The sequence below is a fragment of the Nuphar pumila genome, chromosome 2 (assembly GCF_984573655.1).
Source record: "Nuphar pumila chromosome 2, dmNupPumi1.hap1.1, whole genome shotgun sequence".
Taxonomy (NCBI): Eukaryota; Viridiplantae; Streptophyta; class Magnoliopsida; order Nymphaeales; family Nymphaeaceae; genus Nuphar; species Nuphar pumila.
Genome location: NC_143250.1, coordinates 24,186,801 through 24,208,789, shown reverse-complemented (window position 1 = coordinate 24,208,789; position 21,989 = coordinate 24,186,801). Strand labels below are relative to the sequence as shown.

The 21,989-nt window shown below is 36.6% G+C and overlaps 1 protein-coding gene across 1 annotated transcript; it reads right to left on the bottom strand.

Annotated features, from left to right (window-relative positions):
* Positions 1 to 223: 223 nt before the first annotated feature.
* On the bottom strand, positions 224 to 2,706 carry LOC149845045 (9-cis-epoxycarotenoid dioxygenase NCED2, chloroplastic-like). Its single transcript, XM_089997428.1, has one exon. It carries the CDS (start codon positions 2,512 to 2,514, stop codon positions 580 to 582), a length of 1,935 nt encoding a protein of 644 aa, XP_089853554.1. The 5' UTR covers positions 2,515 to 2,706; the 3' UTR covers positions 224 to 579.
* Between the last annotated feature and the right edge of the window lie 19,283 nt (positions 2,707 to 21,989).

Sequence of the window (21,989 nt, the reverse complement as noted above, 5' to 3'; positions counted from 1 at the left end):
TAAAATCAACGGGCATGGATTAATACATCTAACATACAATGGGAAGAAGAGAGAGAGAGAGAGAGCAGCAGCAGCAGCATCGTCATTCTCTCTCCATTATTCATCAACGTCGTCCACTTCATATATATATATATATATATATATATATATATATATATATATATATATATATATATATATATATATATATATTCACAAACATGGGGAATTGTAACAAAGAATAACGGAAGACCAGCTGAGCTCTGATCAGTCTACGTACACAGCAAAGCTACAAGTTTGGCCGTCCCTTTCCTACCACTACCACAAATGACGCTATGGACAGACGGACGGACGGACGGACGCGTCGCAATAGATAAGCCCTCTCACATCTCTCTATCTATCGCGATCCAAACCTATTTATGCTATGCGTAATGTAAAAAAAAGAAGTTTTCCGGGGACGTACAGCCGGCCATCCCTCGGGGTAAAATTTCCGAAAAAGAGGGGAAAAATATAATAAATTATAAAGGGAAAAAGGAAGAAGCCCCAGTGAAGGTGAAAAGGCCGCCCTAGCTGCCTGGGCTAGGTTGGCTGAGCCCAGGGCTAGACTTGGTTGGCGAGATCATTGGCTGTAATGAAGCTGCCGTGGAAACCGTATGGGACCCTGGATGGCAGCTTGATGGAGGCCTCCAGCTCCATGTTGGTGGCGTTTATGATGAGCAGCTCCGACTCCGACGTCTTCTCGTCGTGCATGAAGGTGAGAACATGCCCGTCGTCCTCCTCCTGCTCCTCTTCATCCTCTGGGCGTGGGCGTTGGTGGTGTTGCCTGGGCAGGAAGTAGGGCTCGCCGCCGTAGCAGCCTCGCCCGTACTCGAACTTGCGGACCACGCCATTGGTGAGGTCCACCTTGGCTATGCCCGATACCTTGGGCCACGGCTCCACGACGGCGAGGTAGGCGAACCGGGTCTTACTACCGAGACGGTTTCGGTTGACCATGCCGGCCTCGAGGGTGATTTCGGGCGCGAAGGCTCGGCGGGTGGAGGTGCCCGTGGCGGGGTTGAGCCTGATCTCCGACAGCACGGCCCTGAGCGGCTCGTCGCGGTCGTTGAAGACGGAGTCTGGCGGGGTCATGCAGGAGCCGATCACCACCACCTCGCCCGACTCCGGCTCCTCCCACGCGTTCCACAGGTGGAAGCAGAAACAGTCCGGGACGTCGACCCACCGGATGTTGGAGGCGTCGGAGTCGTACTTGGGGAGGATGCCGAACCGGGGGGTCTTCTCGCGGTCGTACACCACGGGAGACCCTCCCCGGACCATCTCCGGGAGTCGGAACACCACCTGGTGGTCCGGGACGACGACGAAGTGGCGGGTGATGGCGAAGTCGTGGATCATGGTGGGCTGGGCGAGCGGGATCTCCACGTCGGGGGACTTGGTGCCATCTGGCGCGAAGCGGAAGTACCTGAGGTACGGCTGCCGGAGCACGTCGTAGCCGAGGGCGAAGAGCTCCTTGGAGACGGGGTCGAGTTTCGGGTGGGCGATCATGGAAGAGGCGAGCTGCCCGCCGAAGCTGAAGCGGCCGACGGTCTGGAGGTCTCCAGCAGGGGTGACGCGGACGTGGTAGGGGAGGTCGTCCTCGGACATGGCGAGCAGTCGGCCGTTGAAGTAGACGAGACCGGCGTTGGCAACGCCGATGCCCTGGCTGGCGTCGACGAGGCCGAATACGGAGCGGGCGTGGAACAGGGCGAGGCGGGCGATGCCAGAGTGGCCGTGCAGCTCGCCAATGGCCTTGGGGAAAATGGGGCGGCCGATCGACTGCTCCTGCACCAAACGGTGGGTGCGGGTGAAGCGGCACGAGTAGGAGGCCTTGGAACCGCTGAGAGAGACGGCGTGGATCATGCCGTCCCCGTCGAAGAAGTGGTGCCCTGCCACCGGGTCGAACAGGGGATTGGCTCCGTTCCGGACGTACACACCGGACATGCATTCCGGGATACGCCCCGTCACCTGAAGGCCGTGCTCCACGGGGTGCTCGCCCACCGGAGAGAAATTCCCGGCAATCTGGACGGCAGGGTCGGCCGTCCTGGGCAGCGGGTGCTGACGCTCCAGAGTGGCGATGATGCCGTTCTCGACGGTGTCCAGGGCCGATGCGATCATCCACTGGGCAAAATTCCACTTGGGCCAACAGCTCTGCTGCCGTACAGCTGCCGCTGGGGGCGGCTCAGCCACGGCCTCTCGGCTTTGGATCGCCGGACCCCGAGCTACAGCTGTTGGGTTCGATGGTGGGGAGGAGACCAGAAAGTGGGGGAGCTTGGGTAGTAGAGCGGGTGGTGGTGGTGGAGGAGTGGCTAAGCTGCAATGGATGGCAGTGGAGCTGGAATTCCGATTCTGATTCCGCTCCAAGTATGAAGGAAGACTAACGGATGGGTTGGGGGTGCTTAATTTTAGACAAAGGGCGTTTCTGTTGCATTTGATTGATTCGAGGTTGTAGAGAGAAGAATGTGAATGGAGTGATCCCGCAGGAATGCTAGCACTCGTCATCATGGTTGCCAGTTGGCTTCAGCTTTAACTAATGAGGGATTGCCTGCCTGGTGGATCGAATTTCCCCAGTGACAATTGAAGCGATGATAGCTAGGAAGAGCAGACGAAGAAGAAGAACTCGGATTGCTGATAGACGGGAAGAGAGAAGAATTAGGAGAGGGGAGCGAAGGGGGAAGGTTTTTTATTCTGAGTAAGGCGGAAGGAGAAGAAGGGGGGGAACTGCTATTTATAGCGAAGGGGACGTGGGAGAAGACCGAGGAGAACGAAGGGTTTTGAAAGAGATGAGGGAGGTCCACACTTACTTGCACAAGATGACCACGTGGTCCTTGATGGAAAAGACGAACTTGTGACTGAGATTTTGAATAATAACCTAGCCCATCTTGGTGCCACGAACGCAAATTTTATGGGTAAGCGGGCGACACCTCCTCTCCGTCTCTCTCTCGCTCGCTCATCCTATCGCGCCCTACCTATACTTATCTATTCTGTTATAAATAACCTAATATGACACCAACGATCTGTGCACTCAAGCGCGTCTCTCTCTCTATCTCTATCTCTTGGGTCACGCCACTAGTCGCCAACAGCCTAATAAAGTTGTCCGTAACCTTTACGGATTAAAACCACATTACCATTCCATTGTCGGGGGCAGAAACCCCAGAACTTTACTCTCTCTCTCTCTCTCTCTCTCTCTCAAGAATTACTCGGGATGACTTTTTTTTTCCATTTATTGAAAACGAATTTCTGTCTTTCTTTTGCATTGTTTTATTTTCAAGCTAACTATGTTAATTCAGTTTTATTCTATCAAAGGAAATTGTGACGTAAAAAGCCTTTTACTCTGCGGCAAATTGAAAACTTAGAATTTCCCTAAAATAGATTCTTCCTGTATCTTATGGTAACCCATATATGTCAGGCTCATAGTTAAGCCTTATCTTATCATATCGTATAATAAATGTATTGTGAATTTTTAATAAAACTTTTTAAAAAATTTAAAAATTAACAAAAAATTTAAAACATAATATCGCATAAAACAATAATAAATTACATAAAATACAACCATAAAATCATATATGAAGCATTTAGGACATCATTGAACATAAACTAATATAGAATCATAAATAATATTGTATGCATCTCTCACAAAAATAATGCAAAATATTAAATATCTTGTAATTAAGAACATGACACAAGACTCGTACTTTCATATTAAATAAACAAAACTAAAATAGCCAAATTTATAAAACAATTAAGTGTTAAATAATCAAGTTTTTTTAAAACATATTACATAAAACCTCATTAATCATAATCATCTTCTTCATCATCATTATCTTCTTATTCTACTCCTTCGACATCTACATCGTCTCCAAGATATATGAGGTCTTCATCATGTACCTTTTGTGCTATTTCCATGTGAATCTACTGAATATCCTCTTCATTCAAAAGAGTCTTCTTCAACATATGCATTCAATTAATCAAAATATTTTAAACTTACATGATCAATTTTTTTTTGTATCTCCTTGCTGATAACTTTTTGATTTGCCTAAAAAGATGACATAAAAAATTTAAAATTAGTTGAGTTTTGAATAAAGATGACAAATAAACTTTATAATTTTATATACTTCTGCCTCAATTGTAAGTTGTAAATAATGTAGATGAGGTCATTGAGTCTTTTGTGCTTCAATTTATGTCTTCTTTTGGTATAAATTTGCTCAAAGACACTTTATTTTCTCTCACATTTACTTGCACTAAATGTTTGGCTAAGAATGTGAATAACAAAAGTTCTCAAATTTGAAACATCACTTCCAAACGTAACTCACCACATGTCTAAAAAAACAAAAAAATCAATAAGACAATAACAAATATATAATCATACAAAATATCATAACTAAATAATAATATAAAATTAAAATTGAAACAGACAAAATAAATTATTTGGACGTATCGTTGCACCGTAATACCCACAAAATTTTTAGACATTTTTGTGAATTTTATATTTTTTCTTACTGAATAGTAAATCCAAAATTTTAAATTGAGATAGGCATTGTGTTAGAGGGTTTGTGGGATTTAGAAAAAAAAATAACCTACATGCCCCAGGGTTTTATCGACCCTATTGAGTTCAATTTTTTTCAGAAATTATTTCTGAGGAATTTAAATTAAACCTTTAAGGGAAATTTAAAATAAATAATTTAAAAATATGAGAGTTCAAAAATTTATAAATGGAAATTAATTATGTTTAAGTTTAGTTAAATTTCATTTATTGACATTTCATGTAAATTCATATTTGAATTTTTATAAAATTTTATGTGAATTTTATTTGAATTAATTTAATGGAATGAAACTCAAAAATTAATTAAATTGTATAATTTGGTAGGAGTTAATAGATGGGTCATCACATCCTATGTGGTACTCCAATTTAAACTTTAAGATGTAAAAAAAAAGAAAATAAAACTTTAAAATCAAGTTAAGTAAAAACTTACCAAATAACAAGGGTTGTAGTTAAAAGTCAAAACCTTCCTTTTTTTCAAAACATGGACCTATAAGGAGGGGTGCCAACGTTAGAGGAATCTAAAAGGGAGTGAGCTGGACCAAGAAGGAAAGAAAGAAAGAAAGGAAAGAATATGAACCAAACCCCCAAATACTTGCATAAATCATCCCTTGATATATGTACCTTTATGAATACTTCTAATCCAGTGTATGCTCTGTAAATGTCTAATTTTTTATAGAAAATAATATGCCCAACTATTGGGGGCATGATTGAATGCTTAATGAATTAATGTGCTCGCCTATAAGGCTACATGATAAGTAAGGGACCGTAAGGTCCGAGTTGTGATTTTAATGACAAATGTTATGATGTTATCTCTGTTGTATACCTGCGTGTATCTCTATGATGATGATGATGTGAATGTATGAATGCATGCAAAGTTATGAAAATTTATCATGTTGCTTATCTGTATGCGTGCATGTTTACAAAGCAAGAAATATAACACGTATCAAATACAATGTTCTAAATACGCACCTATTGTCTGAAGTGGCTGAATCCTCTTTGAGGGATTCAATCATGATGTTACATGTAAGACATTTAATTTAAATAAGTGAAACATGTGAGACTAAAGCAAGGGCTTGTAAGGAGAGGAAAAGTGATACTAATGGCTTCATGAAAATATGTTTTGCTCCTCCCCACCCACAAAGATAGGAAAAACCCTTTGCAATAAACTGCAATGTAAGGTGAAGAAACTCATGAGTGGAAGTCTGATGCATCAAGATGGTTGTGTTGAGAGATTATTCCGCTCTTGTCGTAGCTCACTCGGGACTGGTGAAAGGTGTCTGGTCAGGCCAAAGCTACCCTTGTATGAAAACACTGCCTATATCATGGCCCTGATACAGGTATCTATATGTGTTTGTACCCACGCGGCTAAGAAGTAAAACCTAAATATATGTGTATTAGATAAGCATGGCATGCATCATCTAAGAAATAAAAGATAATTAAAGGTAAGAACCGGTTCACGCATATGAATAGCTCCTGCATTGGTAAGTACATGCATTTTTAACTATTCATACATTCTACTTGTTTAAGTTTTAATGAATGATCAATATTTATTATTTTTGCAATAGCATGCTTACTTGAGATATTTGAAATATATATAGAATTTGTCTTTATTTAATTTGATTAATTACATGAAAAGTTGATGAAATCTGCTTACGTATTCTGGTTTGCTTGTTTAGCATAGCTCTATCCTATTGAGACAATGTATGTCTGACCTTTTGGTTTTAATATTTTTCAAAAAGTAAGTAAGTTCACATGTGATGGTGGGAGGTTGTGACGGGGACCAAACCATACATTTCCCAAACCTTCGATGTTTTTGATTGAGAGTAATTTTAATTGCTCTAGACCTTAAATTTATTTGTTAATTGGATATTTATAATTAATTTTGGACACTTATGGACATTTAAATTCAATTTATGAATATTTGATTTTCAATTCAAATGTTGAATGGTTATGAATGTAAATGAGAAGTGGCACACCAAGTTTTAGTCTTGATAGATTTTTTCACTGCTATTTTGCTAAAGTGAATAAAAATATTTAAAAAAAATCATAATTTTTGAGATTTAAAAATTGGGGTGTTACAACTTGGTATCAGAGCAGAGGAAAAGTGTAGCTCAAAGCTCCTCCAGCCAACCGACATCGTTGTGAGTATGTTCCACTTTTAAGTTTTTATGTTGTATTATGAAAAGCATGTTCATAAATTGCTTACATTTTATGAATTATTGTAGAATCTAAACTTAGATGCCTAGTAGGGTTATCAGAAAAAATAATGGATATGCAAAACTTAGAGTTAATTGAATTTAAAATTTTATTATAGATGGTTTTATGACAACCCACAAGTTGGATTGCCTAGAGGGACTTCCTCTTGGAAGCCCTCACAACTATGACTGCCACCTGCCAAAACCTCACTAATAATGGGGTGAATGGCAATAGGAATGGCCATCAGCCAGATGTCAATGCAACACCGCTTGTTGCGACCCACAGAGCGTCCTACAAATACTTCATGGAACTTAATCCCCTAGCCTTCACTAGGAAGGAAGACCTAGACATGGCAAAGAAATGGGTCTATGCTATCAACAAAATCTTTGAGATCCTTGAAGTTCTCGTTTAGAGGCAGGTTCCTTTCACTACCTACCGACTCCAGGGCAACACTAAGAGTTAGTGGAAGACTACACGAGAGGTGCGCTACACACCAAAGAAGCGCCATGCACTAGCCTGTGAGAAGTTCTTAGAGGTGTTTTTGACACCTATTTTTCCTAATTCGCTCAAGATACAAGAGTTCTTGTGATGTGGACTCGATAAGCATCGATCCACGATCCAAACGGATCCTGACACGTGCGAAAGCTATTCACAAAAATGAGTCTGAATAAGACCCTAGAAAAATAGGATTTCAGGACTCATGCATTCTATTTCGACAGAGGCGGTCCAAAGGAAACTTATGCATGACTCACACGCCTTTCCAACTAATCTAAAATCACTAGATTTGAATAAGAAGTGTCCTCTCCACGAACTCGGAACTGGGACTGGCAGACAAGTCTATGACAAACTCTTGGGCTCAGTGGATAGTCTGTTCGAAAGGGTTTTTGACCCTTCAGATGGCAGAGTTTGCAAAAACTCCCAACAAAGGAAATGCAGGATAGATTCAGAACTTTTCAACGAGTTATGATTCATAATTTTTAGCCTAGTCTACAAGCCTCTACAGATTTTTGAACTTTCTAACAAACTAGTTGGCAACTGTCACAACCTACGATAGGGGGCTCTATTCGTGCACCTGAACCACCATGGATTCAGTCACTCAAATGCGGGATTCGAAAGAAATTTCAAACTTCACTAAGTCTCATCAGAGTGTTATCTAACCAGACTACTTTTTAGTTTTGGGAAATACACTATAGATACTCAGATATTCAAACTTACGTAAGCCTATGCATGATACTACAATAAGAGATTCACATGCTCAATTCTAAAACATATGTTAAAAAAAAGATATTTTTGAGTAACTTATAGGATGATTCAGCAAACTATGTAAACATAAAAGTTGTAGATCTACATCTTAGCTCTCCACAGAATCAAACAGATCCAATTTTCATGGAAGGAATCAGAAGGGATCTTGAAAATATGGAACACTGTTTAGGGCATTCTGGACTGGACAGGGAATGATAAAATCTGGTTGTCTGACAGTTTGACAGGGATTTTAAAGTACCCTGTAGGTTGAATCATGCCAAGACCTCAACTAAAAAGTTGGAGGCTTGTGTCTTGGCTTTCTAGAAAGCCCAATAATACCAAAATTAGATGAGTGTCAAGGTAGATATGGTTAATGTTTAACAGTCATCTATGATAACTCCAGAACTGGGACCCGTTTCTTGACAAAAAATGGTGACACTCAATCACATTTTTTTTGCAGATTGTTGGAATAGACTTTCAAGCAACATATGAACTTAAAAACTCAAACTTTCATTCAGTAACATCAGAAAAATGCTTGCATGCTAATAGATTTAGAAGTAACAAGTTCAAACTATAAGATCAAGGGGTTGAAATGCCAAACAAAGCTTGTGGATGCCAATGGAGACGAGGTAGGGTGGTTCAAAAGTGCCAACTCCTCCAGCTGCAGTGATCATGGTCCTCCTCACCAGCTCAAGCTCCTTTCTTTTTTACTAAAAAACACACTCACCAAAGATTCTTCTCACTCACACACTCACCTTCTTCATTTCCTTCTTTTTTTTTTCTCCAAAGAAACAAAAGCTAGCTTCCACCATTTTTCTGTTGAGATTTAAGGAGAACAAAGAGATCAAGTACTCTCATTGGCCACGTGAGAGGCAGCCTCCCTTGAGGCCAATGAGAGAGCTTAATTCCAACAAGTTCTAGCTCTCATTACACCTCAAGTTGGCTTAATGACACAACACCCTTTTGAATTCATTGGACTGGCTGGGCGGCACCTCAATCATTCCCAATGAGGATGGGCTGATGTGGCTGGTCAAAAAAAACTTGAATACCATTGACCAAAGTCCATATTGGTCCAGATCTAGGGCACCAATACTTAAATTGAATCTTTACACACATTACTTTGGATCCAACATCAAAATTATAAAAAATAAAAATAAAACTACCCAATTACCCCGTACACCCTCTAGTGCCACAAAAAGATCCTACAGGGCACTAGAACTATCCAGATCCATAGAATCTGACACCTAAAAAATAAAAATAAAAATAAAAATAAAAATAAAATAAAAATTACATAAAATAAAATACATAAAAAGCATAAATGATTCCAGACATACAAAATAGAATCAAACATAGAAATACAATTTCTGAGAAAAAACAAAATATCTCAGAAATTAGAACATGTTATTCAAAGCGGATCTGGGTACACGAATATCCAATTGGACCCAGATGGTCGTACATGCTTGGATCTGCCACAGATCGCATCTTAGATCAGATCTGATGAGTTGGATATGGATCCAACTTGTCTTCAATGCATGGACCCTCAGGATGCCCTGCATCATCTTGGATCTCCAGTAAGGTTCTATGAAGGTGGTAGAATACACCACATGATTTCAGTATTTGGAGAAGTATTGTCTGCACACATATACTAGTGATGAGGCATGGATGAAGAAGTACATTTATGGGTTGCGTGATGGATTAAAGACCCACTTGCTTACCAGCCATCCTCAGAATCTCAACCGGGCCATCAAGATGACCACTATACTTCAGGTGAAAAAAAAAACTTGACCCTTTTATTTCCCAAAGACAACTCCAAGTAGATAGTAACGATGATTTTTTTTTTGTAAGACGATTGGGAGTCTTCTAGGAAGACCCCGTCCAAGAGGTTCGATAGGTCAAAGGACAATGGAAACAGAGCCCCTAGACCTGCTGCTAAGACGAGTAGAGCACCGCCTGTAAAGAAGGCCAAAATGCAGTAGGGTGGTACTTGACCACAACAGATGGATGCAATAGGGTGGTACTCGACCACAACAGATGGATGCAATATGTCAGTACTACAAGAAGATTCATGTGAGAGTATGCTATAAAGAAATGGGAGCTTGCATAAGATGCAGCGAGTTGAGGCACTTTATCAAGGACTGCCCTAAGAAGCTGGCTCAGGAGGGAGCGACCTCCACACCTCGAGGGCAACCGCAACAACAACCCCAGCAGCAGCGCCAACAACAGTCCCAGTCCCAAGGACAAAGGAGAGCCACAGGCCCCATTTACGTGACTTTTGCAGAGGAGTTACAAGAAGACACAAATGTCATCAATGGTATTATCCCTATCACAAAGTTCAATGCTAAAGTTTTATTTGACACTGGTGCTATGCATTCCTTTGTATCTACGCAATTTGCAAAATTACTTGACATCACACCAATTACACTAGGATATATTTTAGAGGTTATCACACTATCGAGTGGTAGCTCCGTCACTCATACCTTTCTACCCAATATAGAAGTCATAATTTTAGGGCAGGACCTCTATGCCAATCTTATTTTATTGGATATGTTAGGCTACGATGTCATCCTTGGCATAGATCGGATGTACAAGCACTACACTTGTATGATTTATCATGAACGACACATTCGGTTCACTCACCTAAATCAACCTGTACTTGAGTACAAGGCGATTAAAAAGGAAAGCAAAGGATGGATAATTTCAGTAATGAAGGTGCAACGATGTATGAAAAAAGGTTTTGAGGCCTTCTTAGCCAGCGTGTCTTTGATAAATCCCAACATGACTCTGATGGAGGACTTGGACATGGTTCGTGAGTATGCAGATATTTTTTTAGATAACTTGCCAGGTACCGCTTCCTGGAGAGGTCAATTTTGCCATAGAGTTGGTGCTTGGAACGACCCCGATATCCAAAGCTCTTTATCACATGGTCTCAGTGAAAGAATTGATGAACAAGAGCTTTATTCGGCCAAGCGTTTCACCATGGTGTACTCTAGTCTTGTTCATCAAGAAGAAAGATGGGTCGATGTGCTTGTGCATTGACTATCTGTAAACAATCCAAAATTTTCAAGTTTATCCCTGGACACCCCCCCCCTCACAGATGTCGACCCTCTATAGTATGGTGTAGGGCTCTAACCCCTAGGTTTATCCCAATTTAGGCATCATTTCCCCCCTTTGTCACCAGTAAAATTACCATTTTACCCCTAGGTCACCATAGACCCTTGTCAGTTAGGCTCAACCCAACTCATTTTAAGTTTAGAAGAGTTAGAATATCAGTCATTTCTAGCTCATCTGAGCTCGCGATGAGTAGATCCTATTCATTTCTGATCATTTCAGCTAAAATTGATTCATTTTCTATGAAATACGCTCATTTCTAGCTCGAATTCTAGTCAATTATTTCCAAGTCAGTCAATTCCCATTAGTCCTAGTTCCATGTGTCTAACTTGAGCTCATCAGAAGCTCAAGTGCTCTAGTTCCAGTTTAAAGTTACTTCCCACATTCTTGGAATCCATTTAAGCTAGAATTGAGCTAATTTTTGTCAGCCCAACTAGTGTTTAAGCTCCAGATTTAGTTCATCTTAGTATAACTGATCTTCATTTTAGCTCAAACCTAGCACATTTCTATTGCTCACTTCACTCCAGTGCGTATTTCTCACCATTTCATTCAGAATTGTATCATTTCTCGATCATCCGGTCTAGAAATCTAGTTGAGTCAGTGTCTTTTTAGTTCATATGAGTTTAGAAACCCTAGAACCTAGTTCAATCCAGTTCAATCCAGTGTCATTCTTCCCCCTGCAGGGCGAAAATCATTTCTTGGCCATTTTTATGCAGAATATCAATATTATCAATTCTCCAAGCTGGGACAATTCCTAATCTAGACTCAGATCAATTCCTTTATCTAATATTTTACCTATATCTGAGATCCAATTCACATTTCAATTCGGATATTGGATCCAATACCGGATCTGATATCCATTCTCTATTCTGGACTTGGATCATGTTATTCAATTCATTCTATTATCTATATCCAGAGTCCAATTTATTTTCTGAACCTAGATTATCTCATCAGATATCCAGAATCCAATCATTTGTCATCTTGAATCTGTTCTTTGATCCAATATCTATTTCCACCTTATTTCTGATCCAGGATTCACTTTTTATGTCCATCTCTGATCCGGGAGTCATTTTATCTGCTTTATCAAGATCCAAGATTCATTTTTCAATTTCATCCAGGATCTTTCATCATAGATCCAGATTCATTGTCTGAGATCCAGATCCATTTATCATCTTAAAACTCAAGATCTGTATTCGAATTCAAATCTTTTGCTAATTTCAAACCTGGGTTCAAAACTGATCTTTTAAATCTAAAACCCAGTGCTTTACATTTGACATTTTGAAATGCTTTTTCAGAAAAATATCTTTTTCAATGTGTCAGATTTGGATCCAGTTCAGATTATGATTCAAATTTTTATCAAACCCAAATTTCAAAATAGATCTTAGATCCAATCCAAAATCCAAAAGACCCACCTAAGGTGGCATCACCTTTTGATTCCCTTTTTCATTTTATTTCATAATTCTAGTTGATCTAGAACTCTGTTCTTGTTTTTAAACTTTTAGCTTTATTTTCATTTGTTTTTAACCCTTTTAAAAACCTTTATTTATTGTTTTAAAAACCAAATGAGGGGCCCACCTAGGTGGTGCCACATTTGGAGTTTTCCCAATCCATTTAGGCTTCTTTAGAGTCTTAATTAGTTTGAAAAGTCAGAAAGTCAAAATAAAATTTAATTAGGAGTCAATTAGGAAAATCGCCCCCCACCCCCTTTAGTCTCCATTTTTTTAAAAACTTTTGAATGCTAATCCAAAAGCCCTATCTTTAGCTAAAAATTTTCTATAAAAAGGGGCCAAGGCTGGACATCCATCCCATCTCTCATGATCTTCCTCTCTCTCATATCTCCTCCCTCTCAAGGCCTCTCCCTCCTTCAGCCCAAGTCCTGCGTGAATCTTGATTCTGGCCTCACGTTAACAACGTTATTTTATGTACGTTTTTTCATCATTTTAATATAATTTTTTATGAGGGTTATATACATATATTGACATAAATCTGGCAAAAGTTTATGATTTTTGGGCATCTGATCACCCATTTATAGATTCAAGAACCGAAACCTGTTTTTTGTACCGTCAAAACGCTATGCAGAATCAGGAGCAATTTGCCGGAGTCATATCTCCCTAACCAGAGATTGTATTTCAAATCCATAAAAAATGGCATCTTTATCTGAGTGTCTAATTGTTTTTGTGTGATTTTTATGATTTTTTATGATTGTTTACTATTTTTTTTTTCATATGATATTAGAACCTATCTTTCTTGAATCGTCAGGCATAGTTCAGATCCTGGTTCATCTTGCCAGAGTAATATCTCCCTAATTGGAGATCGTATTTCAAATCCATAAAAACTGACCAATCCATCTATATGTCTACTTTCTGTGGTGTGATTTTTGTAATTTTTGACTATCGTTTACTATTTTCTTGAAACCTGCAATCAGAATTGTCTTTTCTTCAATCATCGGGCATTACTCATATTCAGGATCATCTTGCCGGAGTGATTTCTACCTAACCGGAGATGATCTTTTTAATCCGTAAAAAGTTATCTCTCTGTTTACATATCTAGTTTTTTATTTGTGATTTTGGTAATTTTTGCAGGTCATTTGCTATTTTCTTTTAACCTAAAACTAGAATGTGTTTTTCTTGAATGGTTAGTCATTGGCCAAAATCAGGTGCATCTTGCCAGAATCATATCTCTCTAACCAGAGATCTTTTTTCCAATTCATAAAAAGAAGTCTTTTTGTCAACATGTCTAGTTTATCTTTGTAAAATTTCATAAATTTTCATCGTTGTTTGATATTTTATTCTAATCTAACACTATGATCGGTATAGAATAACATGTTTAATGGCCTATTTTTTCTTTTTTATTTAATATTTATTTTCTAAATAATCATAAAAATTTATTTTTCGATTGTATGCTATTTTTAGGATTGTTAATAGTGTTCATGTCAATTTTCATAATTTTTAGAAGTCATTTGATATGTTATTGAGTTGTTTTTCAAAAATTGGATGCCCGTAGAATCCTATTTTGCTGAAACACGGGCAAATTTAATCTTTTTTATTTATTTTATTTTTTTCATAAATTGTTTTTATAATTTTTTATTTTGATCATGTTAGGATGCTTTTCACCCAATTTGGCATCATTTTGAATCTGTTTGGTTTTTGGATTAAGCGTATTTCAAAGATCTTTTCTGAAAAACCCTAATTTTTAACATTGTTTGGCAATTAATATCAATTTTGAAGGGTATTTTGGTCATTTCCTCTTAATTCTGAATTTCTAATTTTATAATAAATTTATTTTTATTGTTTATTAGATCATGCATCATCCATTATGTTATTTAAGATTTTTATTTTATGAACATACATCATCCATTATGTAATTTAAGATTTTTATTTTATGAATGCATGAGAAAAAAGGCTTGTTATGAACAAAAATCCCTCAATTTCCAGATATTGTTGGATAAATCCTGAAAAGCTAACATTTTTCTACTAACTTGTTTGCTAATTTTGCAGAAAAGTCCAAGATACAATTTTATTTATTTTTCTTTTTTTTTCTTTATTTTATTATTCAATTATTCAATGTAAATTGTAATCAAATACCAAAAATAGTGAAAATTTTCTTTTTTGCATAGATTAGGGTTGCATTTGCATATAGTTTATTTTCTTAATATTAATTACTATGGTTGATGATTCATATGCATATTTCAAATTCTACAATGGTCAACACGAATGGCACATGCACCTTCTTCTAAGGAGTTAATAAACTTGGTGGATTTCGTATTTATGGCCATAGTCAGAATACAAATGAAACTTAGATTTATCTTCTTTTAAGTTAAAAACAACCTACACTCTTAGGCTATCTTAAAAAATCATTGCATATTGCTAACACTTTTACTTTAAAACCCTTTTTTTAGGATTTAATGGGATATATTCAAAGCATATTCATGGCCATAGTCAGGAATATGTAGCAAATTTATTTTGTTCAAATTCTATAAGGCAAAAACCCATTTTATTCAAAATAAATTTCTGAAACAAAAGGGGATTTCTCAAATATTTTTTTTCAAAAAAAGAGTTTTGATAAAATAGCATTCATGCACCACTTAGAATAAGGTTGCATGATTTAGACTAAGGCCATATGCCTAGTCTTTCTTAAAAAATCATTTTTCCCAGATAACTTTCCTTTTTTAATGTATTTTCAAACAATTCTAAGCATGCATCATGTTTTCAATCAATATTTTCTAAAAATTATAGCACATGTATGATTCTTTGTGCATTCTAGTACTTAGAATAATTTTTCAGACAATTAAACAAGGCAAGACACAATATTTGATCTTTGGTTCGATTACCTCTGGTTATGGCGCCAAGAACGGTTGAACCTCGTACCGACAGGCAAGTCCCATTCTCTCTTAATTTCTTCATATTTTTAAAACGGAGGCGACTATTTCTTAAATTTTTTTAAAAGGTCAGTTTGAAAGCAAAAGTAAAATTTTGCAAGATAACACTATCACATGTTGAATCAGGTGACAATCAAGAACAAGTAACCTCTCCTACGGATCAATGACTTATTCAATCAGCTTCAGGATGCCAAGGTTTTCTCCAAGATAGATCTTTGATCGGGTTATCACCAATTAAGGATCAAAGAGTCAGATATGCAGAAGACATATTTTAGGATGCGATACAGTAATTATGAGTTCTTGGTGATGCCCTTTGGGCTAACCAATGCTTAAGCAACATTTATGGATCTGATGAATCCGATCTTTCTGCTCTACCTGGATCTATTTGTGATCATGTTTATAGACAATATCCTTATCTACTTAGAGAGCGAGGAAGACCATAGCGAGCACTTAAGGATTGTCCTTATGACATTTTGACAACATCAGTTGTATGCTAAATTCTTGAAGTACAAATTCTTGTTAAAGCAAGTCATGTTTTAGGGTCACGTGATCTCCAAAGACGGGTGTCAATAGACCCTGCTAAGGTAATGCACCTTGAGAACTATGTTTGAGAAAAATTGTTTGGATCGTTATTTTGATCAGTTGAATTTTATGTTTGGATCTAGGTGAAAGCGATCTTAGACTGAAAATAACCTAAGAGCGTATCAGATATTCGTAGTTTCCTTGGACTTGTAGGATATTACCAAAAATTTATTCAGGATTTCTTGAAGATCACTACACTAATGACGAAGCTACTTCGCAAAGGAATCAAGTTTATTTGGACTCAGTAGTGCGAAGAGAGATTCTAGGAGCTAAAGAAAAGACTTACTACAACCCCCATACTCATATTGCCTTTAGGACAAGGAGGCTTTGTGGTTTATAGCGATGCATTAGGTACTGCATTGGGATGCATGTTGATGCATCACAACAAGGTTATAGCATACACTTTATGCCAACTAAAATTGCATGAGCAAAATTACCCTACACACAACTTGGAGCTTGCAGCTGTAGTCTTTTTACTTAAGGTTTGGTGGCATTACCTGTATGGAGAGCAGCTTGAGGTTTTCTCTAATCATAAAAGCCTCAATTACATCTTCTCGCAAAAGGACCTGAATATGAGGCATAGACGGTGGTTAGAGTTTCTAAAGGACTACGACTTCTCTATATCTTACCACACGGGGAAAGCCAGCATAGTGGTTGATGATTTGAGTAGAAAGGAAGGAAGCCTTGCGAGCTTTATGAGCAGCGAGTGGAGACTGCTTGAGGACTTGATTGACTTGAGATCATTCAACAAGGATTCAGGTTGCATTAAGATTGCTAGTTCAGCAGTGAGGACAAAGCTTATGTACCAGATCATCGCTTAGTAGAAAGATGACCTAGAATTCACGAAGATGGTTGCAACATGCAAGCAGGACGAGTCAACCTTGCATCTAGAAGAGAATGGAAGCATTTGATATAGCCAGAGGCTTTGGGTACTAGAGGATCCTCAGTTGAGAAAATAACTCTTAGATGAGGCATATCATACCAGGTTTACTATATATCCAAAGAGCACGAAGATGTATAAGGACCTCTAGAGAAACTATTGGTAGCACAGTATGAAGAGAAACATTGCCGAGTATGTATCAAGATGCTTAGTTTGCTAGCAAGTCAAGATAGAGCATTAGAGACTTGGCGGCATATTGCAGACGATTGAGATCCTGCAGTAGAAGTGAGAAGACATTACCATGTACTTTGTTGTAGGTCTACCCAGAATGTGTCAACAATATCACACCATTTGGGTGATTGAAGATTGTCTTACGAAATCGACACACTTTCTACTGGCCAGGGCAAATCATACACTTGAGAGTTTGGCGATTTGTATATCAATGAGATCGTTAAGTTATATGGAGTACCTATTTTGATCATTTCAGATAAGGATCTGAGGTTTATGTCAAAGTTTTGGGGGCAACTTTAGAAAGCTTTGAGAATAAAGCTTAAGTTCAATACGACATTTCACCCATAAATAGATGGACAATCAGAGAGGACTATCCAGACTTTGGAGGACATGGTATGGTCTTGTGTGCTAGACTAAAAAGATGATTGGAGTAAGCATCTAAAGCTACCCGATTTCCCCTACAATAACAATTATCATTTGAGCATCAACATGGCTCCTTACGAGGCATTGTATGGGCGACCCTATAGGTCCCCATTTTGTTGGAGTGAGGTTGGTGATCGAGCGATCGAATCACATATAGTTCTACAGCACTACACGGATCAAGTATAGTTGTTTCGTAAGAGACTTCTGACTGCTCAGAGCTATCAGAAGAGCTACGCAGATCTGAACTGCCGAGAGGTCACATTCGATATAGGAGACCATGTATTTGTCAGAGTATCGCCTACAAAGAGCATGTTTCGGTTTAGAAAGAAAGAAAAGTTGAGTCTGAGGTATGTTTTATGAAATAGATTTTTAAAAAAATATTTTTGATAAAAATTGTTTTGTGCAAGCCAGACACCAAATAATAAAAATCAGTTCACACTAGGTTAAGATCCGGGTCGAATTCAGGGAACGGGAGAAGAACTTTGTATTCCACAAAATGACAAGCTTTATCGCCTTTAAAATAAAAATAAATGAAAATAACTAACTATTACAATGAATTACCCTCTTGCAGAGGGCTCAAAAAGAATAATAAATTGCTTTATACAAACTCAAATTAATGAATTAAATAAACCTAATCTAAGAGAAAAGAAAAATGGGTCTTCAGTTGCTTGAGCTTTAGTCTCTTTTATCTTCATTGCTTCCCTTTAAACCTTAGAGTACTATCATGTAATCCTTAAGCTCCTTTACTCTTTGCTCACTTGATAAAACATTCCTTGAGGGGACCTTTAGGGGCCTTCTGAGTGCTTGAAGGGACCTTTAGGGGACCTCAGAGGGCTCCTTAGGGGTACTTTTGAGGGCCTACCACACGTCCAACCACTTCCCTATAAAACAAAACACAAATCGAGCAGAACAATACAAAGAAACAATTCCAAAATCTAATATTTCAATCAAGAAAAGAAAGAAACTAATGTAACAAACTTTAACAAACTAACTATCATATGACGAATAACCTAACATATAACAAACTAAATCACTAAATGACAAAATAGCAAACTAACTAACTAAATAACAATAAAGAAACTAACTAATGTAACAAACTACTAACAAATTATGAAACTAATTACAAACTAACTTAATAACAACTATGAATCAATTTAATTAGATTGGAAACAAACTATTAAACAAACTTATTAACAAATTATGTAACAAACTAACTAATTAGAAACAATAAAAAAATAACATGCAACAACTAACTAACTACAAGAAGACAAAATATGTTAACCGTATACAAGAATTGAACAAACTAACAACTAACAAATAACAACTATGATGTGCGACAATGATAAACTAACTAATAAATAACTCAAGAAACAATAAAATAAAGAACTAACTTAAAAACTTATCAAAAAGCAAGAAAAACCACTAACTGACTTTCAAGATTTGACTAATTAATTAACTAACAAAAACAATTATGCTGTGCAGAATTTCAAAACAAGAAACCAACCTAATTAACAAAAATCTAGAACAATAAAATAAATAAATAATCTAAGTTATCTACCTCACTAACAACGAATTGAAATAAAAGAGAAATTGACAACTACTATTAACCAACTAATCTAAACAATTTTCAAGCTTGCATTATAACTAACTAACAAATTAACGAGTTAAATAATGTGATTCAAAAGTAATCTAACTATTGAATAAAACTAATATGAAGCTTCAACCAAACACAATGCATAAAAATAATATTAACTACTAAGCAAACCGATAATTGTGAAAAGATGGAAATCGACTAAAATAACTTTAATTCTAATCTAATCTAATTAAATTTAATTAAACTAATCTAACTAATCTTATTAAACTAACACTACATTAATCTAATTACTATAAAAATGAAATCTGACGTGAATTAAAAAAACAAAATACAACTATTTAATCGAATAACAATTAATGATTTAATTAAAACAATAATTGATAAATAACTATTAAATATCTAACTAAGCATTGAAATTTAAAATCTAGGATTAAATTAACATTAACTACTGATAAGTAACAAAAAAATAAAACTAAGCAACTTGGCTGAAATAAAAAATTTAAAATAACTAATAACTTATTTTATCGATTAATCTATTCTACTATTAATTGAATAAAAACTAATCTAGGCAATTAAAATAATCAAGAACATGAATTAAATACCCAATAATGAAAATAAACAACAAGGAATCATATCTAATTGATGCAAATTAAAAAAATCTAAAAAGATTACAAAAACCTTAATCAACTATTTTATTTAAATCTAAATAATTAATCTAATACATACTAAAAATAAAGAACCTATTCTAAATTAATTCTACACTAAATCTGAACCTAAACTAAATAAAATATAAGGTGAATAAGAGAAAATATCTAACTACCTACATCGATCCACTTAAAATAATACAATTGGGCAGGAAAAACAAGGAAAATTGCTAAAACTAAATTAATCTATTTTATGTTTTTATTTTTCTTTTGCAGTTTATAAAAACAAAACTCCTCTAAACTATATGCAATGATTAAACTATGCTATATTCAATAATGAAATATTATTCATGTATTCTACAAAAAAAACTAATCTAAATAATAAATTATGGAGAGATGACAAAGAAAAAGCAAGCCTCACAATTTGCCTTCAATCAAGGGGTTGAGAAGTAGAAACATACCTCCGATGATGAGGACAAGAAGAACTAGCACCAAAAGAGATTAGAAGCAAGAAGAGAACATGAGAGAAAGAAGAAGAGCAAAAAGGGAGAACTGGTTGGAAACAAAAAGGATGAGGAAGAGAAGAGAGGGAGAAAGGAAGAGACACATGTTTTTCTCAAGAGGGACTGGAAAAGATGTTTTTATACTAAAAAATTAGGTCACATATTTTTTTCAAAAACTCTAATTAGTTTTCAAAATTTTCAAAAGAGTCTACTTAGAAAAACATGTTTTCAGAAAAGAACACTTCTAAACAAAATGAAATAATTATTAAAAACTCCTAAACTAATTAAACTATAAATTTAAAAGTTCTAAACTAAGCGAAACACTAAAAAAATGCATGGAAGAGTTTGAAATATATGATTTTCCTATATTTTTAATATCAAAGCAGTTTCTCGCAAATATTGACAAGAATGGATTTTAATGCATTTTTTTGAGGGATCATACATAAAAATGTATGAATAAGATGCAAAATATATGCATGATCAGATTTTCCCATGCTTATCATTTGCTAGTCCTCAAGCAAACTGACCCTGAATAACAAAGCAAAAGCAAACTAAGGAAGCAAAAACCTAACTCACTTTTGTAGGAATCATCATTGTATTTAGCGTATGCGACAAGCCCTTTAAACCACTGGGTTACCCCAGTGGATGAGTCAAGTCTCATGAGGGTTTGCAGTGATGCTACCCACAAATATCTCTATCATGTATACATAAAGATTTCAACTTTACGAAGTATTAGGCAATTAAGGAGTTTGTTTTCATAAATATTTCATGTCCTTATACTTTCAAAATATAATTAGAGTCTTTACCTACCATCACATAATAAAAGTTTTTTCCTTTACTTTTTAAATATCCTAATCATTTATGATTTATTATCATAAAATCAAATATACATATGTCATTATTTATTTCTCCTCACTTATATATTTTCTTCACAGGTTTCTCAAAAAATATTCCTAAGCAGTGAACTTTATCTTTATGCTCTTGATTTTCTTTCTTTCTAGTTTTTCCTAGATTTTTAATTTGTTTGCACTTTTTATTTTTTTTTGTTGAGCACTATATCAAATTTTCAGTTTTCGTGACCCATGTAACGACCTTTGAGTCAGTGACTCCCAGGCCAGATGACCTTAGGGCACCAGATATAAAGTATCCCTCAGACGTAATTGCTCGAGTCACTAGACTTTCAATTTTTCATAGTTTTATGTATATCCTGTTTCTTGTCATGTGCAATGTCAACATCTATTAGGCTCTCTATAAAGTCCATGTAATGGGATTTCAAGTCAGTGGCTCCCAAACCAGATGGCTTTAGGGCACTAGGTGTAAGCACCCCTCAGGCTCTACTTGCTTAAACCAAATAGGCCACATATATCAACTTAGGCAAAGAAGTGATTTCCTTTGCTATCCTTTTCGACATGGGAGTCAAACACTTCAACTTGTGTCTGAGCCCAGCTATTGAGAAATACGAAAAAATCAAACTAAACGTATGCACTTTTTCACTTTTAAGCTCTCATTTTCAATGTTATTCAGTTGCTTAGTTTTCAAAAATAAACCATGCATATTCATACTTGTAATTCAAAATAAAATTCTAACATTTATTTATCATTATTTCTTTGAAATCCACATAAATAACCAAGCTTTTCTAGATTAGTGTCAGATTTT